This window comes from Poecile atricapillus, chromosome 4, assembly GCF_030490865.1.
Source record: "Poecile atricapillus isolate bPoeAtr1 chromosome 4, bPoeAtr1.hap1, whole genome shotgun sequence".
Classification (NCBI taxonomy): Eukaryota; Metazoa; Chordata; class Aves; order Passeriformes; family Paridae; genus Poecile; species Poecile atricapillus.
Genome location: NC_081252.1, coordinates 50,831,205 through 50,840,512, shown reverse-complemented (window position 1 = coordinate 50,840,512; position 9,308 = coordinate 50,831,205). Strand labels below are relative to the sequence as shown.

The window sequence follows — 9,308 nt, the reverse complement described above, 5'->3', positions numbered from 1 at the left end:
AAACGCATTAGCAGATAATACCACCTCTTTGTGCAAGAGCAAAGTGTTATCTTTCATTCTCATTCTTTATTCTTCTTTTTCTGCCCCAAAACTGCCAAATATGCGCTGCTTGTAGGAGGTTAGTGACATTGTCTCAACAAATAAATTTTTTGTGTTTAATAGTCAGGTCCTACAAAGATTAGAAATTCATGTATTTAGCCCCAGTCAGGATTTGACTCTCAGTCTTCCATTGTTTTTATTCTGCTTTTGACAATCCAGGTTTATCTGTGGATGGATCCACTTCTTCTAAGTCTGCAAACTCTTCCTCTATAACTGGCTTCAATATTTTCTCTATTTGTGTAAGTCTTTTTTTCACTTTCTGTTGTGCACCTTCATACTCAGCCAACAACCTGGCAAACTTTGTTTGTAACCTGTCCATAGCACGTTCCATGTAGGCAACCTTCTCTTCCAGATCTTTAGGATCACTTCCTAAATTTGCAATTTCAATGTCCAGCAACCCATCTTTCATTAGGATTTGCTTGCCTTTTTCTTCCAGCATAGCCTTTGCATCTGGATACTCTGTTAAAGCCTCCATGAGATCATCTTTAGACAGACAAAATAAGTCTGAGTATCCAATACTTTTAATATTGGCTGTTCTGCGATTGCCAGCTTTGCTACCTTTGATATTAAGAATGCTGATTTCTCCAAAGTAGCTGCCATCACTTAGGACCACAAATTGGGTAATTCCATCATCAGCAACTACTGCCAGCTTGCCTTCTTTGATAATGTACATCTCTCGTCCAATATCTCCTTTTCTGCAAATATAATCTCCAGGACTGTATACTTGAGGCTGGAGTTTCAAAACCAGTTCAACCAGCAGACCAGCTTCACAGTCTGCAAAAATCCGAACTTTTTTTAGCGTTTCCAGGTGAACATTGATTGCAATCTCTGCTCTTAGCTTATCTGGCAGATATTTCAAGACTTCTCTTTCATCCACAGCCTTTTTGTTTGTCCACAGGTAGTCAAACCACTTTATAACTCTTTTTTCCATGTCCTTACTCACATTCCGAAAGTGCATATACTGCTTGATAGCATCAATTCTCGCTTGAAACTCTGCCCTGGCAGCATTCATGTTGGAGATCATCGAGCCCACATTACCAACAATGGTAGCGAAGATCAGAACTCCAACCAAGAAGTCAACAACCACAAAGAAATACTCAGAATCTCTTACTGGAGGGGGGGTTTCACCGATAGTAGTCAGGGTCAGCGTTGACCAGTAGAGACTGTAGACATATTTTCTAGTCAGTCGGGCAAATTCAGGATCTGAGGTGTTGGGGTAGACCCATGTGTCAGCCCCAAATCCAATGGCTTTTGAGATTGAGTAGTACACACAGGCATTCCAGTGAATAATAATCACAATGTACATGACAAGGTTAGAGATCCTGAAGATATTTGGGTAGTTTGTCCTTGTTTCTGTTCTCTGGAAGAATTCAAACATTCGAGCTACTCTGAGTAGTCTGTTTATTCTTAATTCTGGGTAATTCAATCCTAACTTAAAGTATAAGAGATCGGTTGGTATGATTGACAGAAAATCTAGTTTGAATTGAAAAGATTTCTTGTATTTCTCTCGTAGCTTTTGTTCTTCTTTCACCAGAAGACCTTGCTCCAGGTAACCTAAAATAAAATTGTAAATAACAAAAAATGCTACAAGTTCAAATGTGTTGTGTTTAATGTCAGTCCAAATCTACTTCGAAAAATATTTTGGGTGCAAATTCCATATGGAACATAACTTCTCTTACTTTCTAATATTTAGTTTCTTATTTCCAAATAGTCAGCTTAGTGCTATATGGTTCAGCTTGAGCTATGAAAGATAAACAATTCTAGATTTGAATATTTTTCCTCCACTTTTCCACTATGGTGAACATCTGAAAAAAAAAAATCCATCTTCCCCTCCAAAGAAATCTCCACAGGCTATAGGAAGAGTGATTAATGAGGAAAAGAATTTGAACACAGGAATTTCAGTTCCATATTGAGTGTATCTACTTAATAGCTCCATAGCATAATATTTTAAAATAAATAGTTGCAGCTGAAGTTGATGGGTTGTCTTGCATGCTCAATGGTCTTGAAAATCAAGCAAATACTTGAGTCTCCCATTAACACAAAAACCAAATTTAGGTGCTGGTTTTTCAGAACCCCTGATCCTTTCTTGGCTATACCACATGTTTCTTTTGTCTTGGTGAGTCAGCTGCAGGCAGAACACCTTGTACCTGCATATCTCAAACTTCATTTATCTGGGTAATACATCAGAATTTCATCAGAATTTCTCCTACTATTTACAGTAACGCTGCAGTCTTTCAGAAATCTCAGTGTCTTTTTTTCACTAATGCACCTTATCAAGGCTATTAAGTAGTAGTGTTTTGATTTAAAAAAATAAACCTGGCATAAATATGTAAAAAGGAATAATTAATCATTGAGTGTATTTACCTGTCCTTGTCCGTACAAACATATCAGCAACATAAATGGCATCAGAAACATAATCAATTATAAGCCATGCCACTAAGTAATCATGCTGAAGCTCATCAAAACAGGCTCTGAATATGAAGAAACAAATGTAAATTACCATAAAACAAAAATTAAATACTTGCATGAATCACTGACTAATAGAATATTTTTTAGCTAGTCAGGGATATTATGATTTTCCAGAAGTTCTATGTAGTCATTAAAGGAGTACATCACCTAGCAATAATCATGGTCCAGTTGTACATGACCGGCATTGTGATGCAAAATAACCAGTTGTAATATATATTTCCTGCTGGATCAATGGTGAAAATATCTTTCATCTTCCTAAGTGGTAAGGAGGGGAAAAAAAGAGATTTAATAAGAGACTTGAAATACATGTATCATTTTTGAGGAACTAAGCATTCCAGATATTATTACTGTGAAATAAATAGTCTTTATCAAAGTTGAACTTCCTTGCTCAAATGCAAGGAAGACATGAAGCTGGCGTGACTTGTTGTGACCCAAACTTTAGATTCTAAATTTTGCTTATCACAGTTAGCTTGGCAGTCTCACTTTACTTTATAGTGGCACATGTGATTTTTAGATTATTTTTTCCTACCCAAATTACTCTCTTGTCTGATAATTTATTTTATCATTAAAAAAAAAATTATGTGACTACTAATTTTTAAATAAATCTAAATTATGAGATGAATCATGTCTTTCTCGCAGGGAAAAGTCTAGCCCTGAGAAAGATAAAACATCGGCATAGTTTACACAAAGAAACCAAAGAACAGGAAATCATACAACACAGGTTTCTACTGCACTGTTTTAAGTTTCTCTTCCTTACCAAGAAAATTATGAATTTACCAAGTAGACTACAAAGCAACAACTTTTAGAGCACAGAAGAGTTTACTTGCTTGTAGGTGCCCTTGTGTGGGGAGATTGCTTTATACTGACACATCATTTGCTGCAGTGTGTTATCCAAGAGATATTAGATAATCAGAATCCAAAGGAGATATATCTTGATTAATGTTTTCAGATCACCTCCATGCATGCATGTTTCTGTTGTCCACATATGAATTTAAGTCAAAACAACTGTCCTCTAGGGAGAACAACAGCAGTCTTTACTCTCATTCACTAAGTTATAAACATCTTTACAAGGCATCTGTGAATTAATTTGTTCTTACATCAAAAGCAATTTTATTTTGCAGCATAACTGGACCTAAATGGAAAATACTTACACTTCCATATTTTCTTTCTTCTTCGACTTATCTTTATTTTTATTTTTATCCTTTTTTTCTTTGTTCTTTTGTGTTTCTCCATCTTTTTTTTTTTCTGGCTTGCTGAGAAATAGATTAATATTTTCCATTGTTAAAGACCAAGTTAAAACATATTTAGAAAAAAACTAAATATCTTAGCAAAAGTAGTATTACCACTCTTCATCTTACCTCTTCTTTTCTTTTTTTCTTTTCTTCTCCTCTCTAAGAAAAAGAAAAATATGATAGGCTCATGGGATGCACATCCCATTTCTTCAACATCTATTTATTATAACCATCTGAATTCAGTAAGGATAGTATTATACTCAGGTGCTTGGCCTTCAAAAAACATAGTTTTCTTACTGCTTATTGTATTCACCCAGAACTACTTTTGTTTTAAATTAATAAATACAATATCAGTAACTTTGGTAATAAGGATGATCATCATCATAACTGATGTGCATGAAGTTGAAATATATGTGCAGTCTCTTTTGGGCTTACCTGAATGACATATCTGTTTCTAATGAAATTATTCGATATTTATTATAATTATTTATTTCTGCTTTTATAATCAAAATTGCAGTACTCTCATTTCATCAAATGGCAAAGATACTTACTCCTCTTTATTACTATTGTTGTTAATATTGTAGCATGCAAATACTCCAGGTAGATATTGTTGCCTGGGGAACAACAAAACAACACAGTTATATGATAAATATTTACAATAAGCAAAATACTACAATCATTAAAACTTTGTTTATTACTAAGAGTGATGAAAATTATATGATAGCAGGTATATGTGTTTAGATAACCCTATGTAAATCATCAAAAAATAAAAAAACAAACTGACACAAAGTGTATTTGACATACCTGTTTTCCCCTTTGTGTGTCAGTCCAAGGTCCTTAGTGGTGTCATGCACTACCACACTGGGAACAATTGTATGGGAGTGATGGGTCTCAATCACTCCTACCTTCATGGTCAGGTTTGTTTTAGCTTGGGTAATTGAAGAAGACTGAATAAAAAAAGAATCAAGTCATTTTACCACTAGAATAAGTAGCTCTCTTTTTTCCCCAAAAAATCCTTGTTTTCCTGAAGACCAATATTTTTAGTTTCCTGTCTCTCATCACATTCCCACCAGAAAGGAAAATGACCTGGCAACTGCTGCTAAAGGAAACATTTTACACATCTGTAGGGAAGCATTAATTTAGGTCTTTCTCCTGAGTTTTGACACATACTTCGAATTTATTTAAACAATTGTGTCTGAAACATCTACCACTGTTTCTCTGGGTTTTGAACCACAGGCGTGAAACACTGCATCAAGATGGATAAACAGATTCATGTACAGATGACATCCTTCTGAAAACCAGACTAAAAAGTATCCCCTGGTTGTAGGTCCAAAGAAATCTCATTAGATCTGATAAATGAGACTTAGACTCTGTTGAGACCAAGGGGTGGGTTCTGTAAATAAGAGGGTAAGACTAACGCAGTAGTTTCCTTAGTCATACAGCAGGTGGTATATAAACACCTACATAGAAATGTTAGTGGCTCTTTATGTCTGGTCTGTTCATCTCAAGGGAAAAAACAAACCTGAAATATTTAATAGCTAATACAGTGCATTCTACTGCATAATTTTCTAGCACTGGTGTAATTAACTTCTACTCTCCTTTTTCACCACTTATTCCTACAATGCTCAGTTAGATCTTGGCCTTGGCAGGACTGCCAGCTCTTCAGGCATGAATTCTACCAGTGTGATTTGCCAGGGCCATTTAGAGAGGATTATAAAACAGGTATTGATACTGCTATCCACTGCAGTAATAATATCCCTGTATGTGTGAAATCAGAGTATAGAGATCTCTGTAAGCCACAAACTAACAAATGAGTGTTTGTACCACTGATAAGTGAAGTCAAATGCCATAGTGATCAGTCTTAAAGCAGTGCATTCTGACACACTACAAAGGAGAAGCAAAATGATTTAGCTGACATTATTGCCAGATTTACTTTGCTTCTCTTAATTGTCAATGAAACTAAAAATACACCAATACAGGAAGTAGGAGGGGAAATCCATGTTTCCAGCACTCATCAGACATGAATGACACATGGTGCAAAAAATTATACAGTAATATCATGGAATAACAGAATATTCTGGTTTGGAAGGGACCCACAAGGACTACTGAGTGCAACTCGTAAGTGAATGGCCGGTACAGGGGTCAAACCTACAACCTTGGTGTTATTAGCACCATGCTCTGACCAACTGAGATATAACATTCTACAAAATAAAAAGATAAAGATTGAAGATTAAGATGTATTATTCCATGGATAGACCTAAATATAGTCCAATATTACTGGTCAGTCTTTAAATGCTTACAAGAAAATAATCAGGTCTACAATAAATAGACATAAAAATATTCTAAATATCTAAGACATGATAAACGTCAAGTTAGATTCATCAGGAGACTAAAAACTGTGCCAGGGTTTCCACTGACTTACTGCTTGAAAGTGAGAGGATTGAAATTACACCAAGTTCAATTAAGTAGCTTTATATCTGCTTACAGGAGCTCTGAAAGCTCTACTAATGCTGGCACACAAAATTCCATCCTGATTAAACCAATATCCTCCACAGGGCCATACAAATAATGGCTCAAAATAAAGCTGTGTCCAACTCAGCGCCAGACAAATTCAGATGCATTAATCTCAAGGGAAATAATTTCTCTGGCAGAGTGGGCTCTAAACCATTCAGTTCATGTTAGCACTCACAGTAGCAGCATTTCTACATAGGCACATATTTTTCTTGTTTGCTTTTGCTCTTTGAGTCTTCTTTAGTTTCAAGAACAAAAAAAATTTTGACTTTGTGCTCTCCAGACATACTGATTTGCACTTATACTAGAGTTTAAAGATGATGATAAGTATGATAAAATATAAGGTGCCCAAAATCACACCAATCCAGAGCACATAGCCTGAAGGCTGGGGAAAAAAATCTGTATTCTCAACATTCCCATGTTCTTCAGGTTAATAGGATTTTCTGTGCATTTTTTCAAATAAACAAATTCCTCTGGCTTTGTTGGTGTCTATTGTAAACAGAGGCACTGTGGGATACTGGGCTCTGGGGAAGCAGCCATGTATAGGATTTCCTGGGAAAGAGGAGCTGCCATTTGAGGCAGGACTGGACATTTCATATTACTGAGGCATTGAAAATATAAAGTAGCATAGAAACTGAAATATTAACTACCCTGTAGTCTCAAAATAACAAGTTTGAATGTCAAGCTCAGGTAAATGCTATACCAGCTTATTTCCTTGTCAATCAGTCAGGATGCATAGCACAAGAATATCTTCAAATTCCACTAGTCTGAAAGCAAACTGTGGGGAGTTTAAGTTACCAAGTCTACGACACAGAAGTGCTAATGCAGCATGTGCCCAGTGCAAGCTGGACAGACACAGTAATTAAATCTAGTTTGGGGACTATTGTTACCTTGTTACAGCATTTTCCCATACTGGGTACAATAGAAAACATCACATTAAACTCAGTGGGTCCAAACTCATCTTTATGCATTTTCAAGAATTTCAAATTTTTTACTAAATTCTATCAATATGATGTTTCCTATTCTGTAGTCACATGTATTTTTTCTTAAGCTGATACATTGTCACAACTTGTTACAGTGCTTTTTAACATTGGGATGCACATTTTCACATTATCATATTTACATAGAAAATTAAAAATGTAATAGATAGATGCTTTCTTTAGATATATTTTAGATTTCTACCATATGGTTTTTACTGTATCATCCCAAATAGTTTTCTTTTACTACTTTGGATTTTTTTAAAATGTTTCAAGCATTATGACCTGAAAACTAATTATATTTATTACTAAACATCAAAATCTTTAGGGCTGCAAGAAAATGAAGGCAGTATTTTCCTTTTACAGGATTGTGATGAGTGGAAGATCAGCTCCTGTCTCTTCTGCTCTTGTATTTTACATATTTCTCCCTTTCTTACTGGCCCACCACATTCACATCTTTAATCATTACTTTCATAGAGAAAATGCTTTAAATAAGGATACCCTGGAACAGATTTTTGCACCATATAAAGGTTTAATTTTTTCCTTTACAAAAAGCAGCAAAATATCTTCATTAACATTGAAATCTGCAGCATGCTACAGCATGTTCTGTCTTTTCTAACATGCTAAGAGTCCTTAGCAGTTCTGCAATAAGCAGTTTCAACAAGCAGTGTGCATGCTTACCTTGGGAATGTAATCTGCTGCTTCTAATAGAGATTTCAGTCTTTTAAATCAGCCACATTTCCTTACTATATAGGCAGAATCACCATGAAAAGCTAAATATAATCAACATTTCATAAATAAATCCCTTATGGATCGATTTCACAAAGAGCCAGTCCTCTGTGCCGTTCTCTGAGTTATTCCCAAGGAATGGTTATTAGAAGAGGATTTCCTTGACCTAGTGATGGATTTTGAGATTTAGAGGGAGATGAAAGTGACAGTGGCCGTCAGTATTATCCTTCACCTGAAGAGAAGCTTACTAACCCTATCTACAAGAACAAGAAGTGACAAATACTGGAGTGAGCTCCAATTCAATTGTTTTGAAATTGAACCAAAAATACTGTAAATAAATATATATTCAGTATTTTCTGCTCCCTTCTTTTCTTAATATTGCAGATGCTTTTTAACTGTAGTAACAGTTTTTTTACTGTAATAGATAAAACACATAAATTGAACTTTTCTGTTTATTTTAATGTGTATACCATATGGCTGAAGAAAAGGAATAACATTTTAAACTACTTAAAGTTTTAAAATAATATAACATAACGTATTTTGATACTTAAAAAATCCAGTGAATTGCGGACACATTTTTACTGGAAAATCCCTCAATGATGGAGTTTTAAGACATTAAACGGACCTTCAACTTCAGTATAGATTATGACTTTGCAAAATGGTTTAAGTAGCTGCATTCCTCCTCCATTAGAAACATGCAAGAGTGCATCTGTGGTGGCCAAAGATCAAGAAAGGTCCCATGAGGATCCTAGCATATACTTCAAAAGAGAAGATGGTATTTGCCACCTCATGTTGATATATTTTATATATTAGTAAAGGCCTGTATGCACAAACTGCATACAGCCAGGCAAAAGCCTTTGACATAAGTCGTGATATTAAAGGCTAAAGTCCTTGAAACCTTCATGCAGAAGAGAGAGTAAAGTAAAACAATATCCTTGTGTGTAGGAGAAAAAATGTAAACTGTGTGTGTTAGCCAATAGTAGCTTGCTCTGCCTGCAGACCCTGTAGAACCCTATAAAAGGTGTGCTAAAGATAGAAATAAACGGCATTCACAATTACTTCTGTGAAGACTGGTGAATAGCTCGGGGGTCTTTCAACAACCTCATCTTTCATATTTCACTGCTGGATACCATAAGAATGAGGAAAATAATGTTCTTTGAACTTTGAGTGATTAATTTTTGACTCTGGAATCTTGTACATGGCCCATTTTTGTAAAAGCAAAAAAGAAAAGCTCTTAAGCAGCAAAAAGAGGTAAATGTTGAAACCTGAATTTATATCTTTGTCACAGCTG

At 35.2% G+C, this 9,308-nt stretch overlaps 1 protein-coding gene across 1 annotated transcript; it reads right to left on the bottom strand.

The window, feature by feature from the left end:
* Window positions 1–235: 235 nt before the first annotated feature.
* Window positions 236–4,711, bottom strand: CNGA1 (cyclic nucleotide gated channel subunit alpha 1). Its single transcript, XM_058838623.1, is given in 7 exon segments — window positions 236–1,653; window positions 2,464–2,570; window positions 2,716–2,819; window positions 3,722–3,821; window positions 3,927–3,952; window positions 4,348–4,418; window positions 4,600–4,711. Coding segments are annotated over 7 exon segments (1,938 nt in total).
* Between the last annotated feature and the right edge of the window lie 4,597 nt (window positions 4,712–9,308).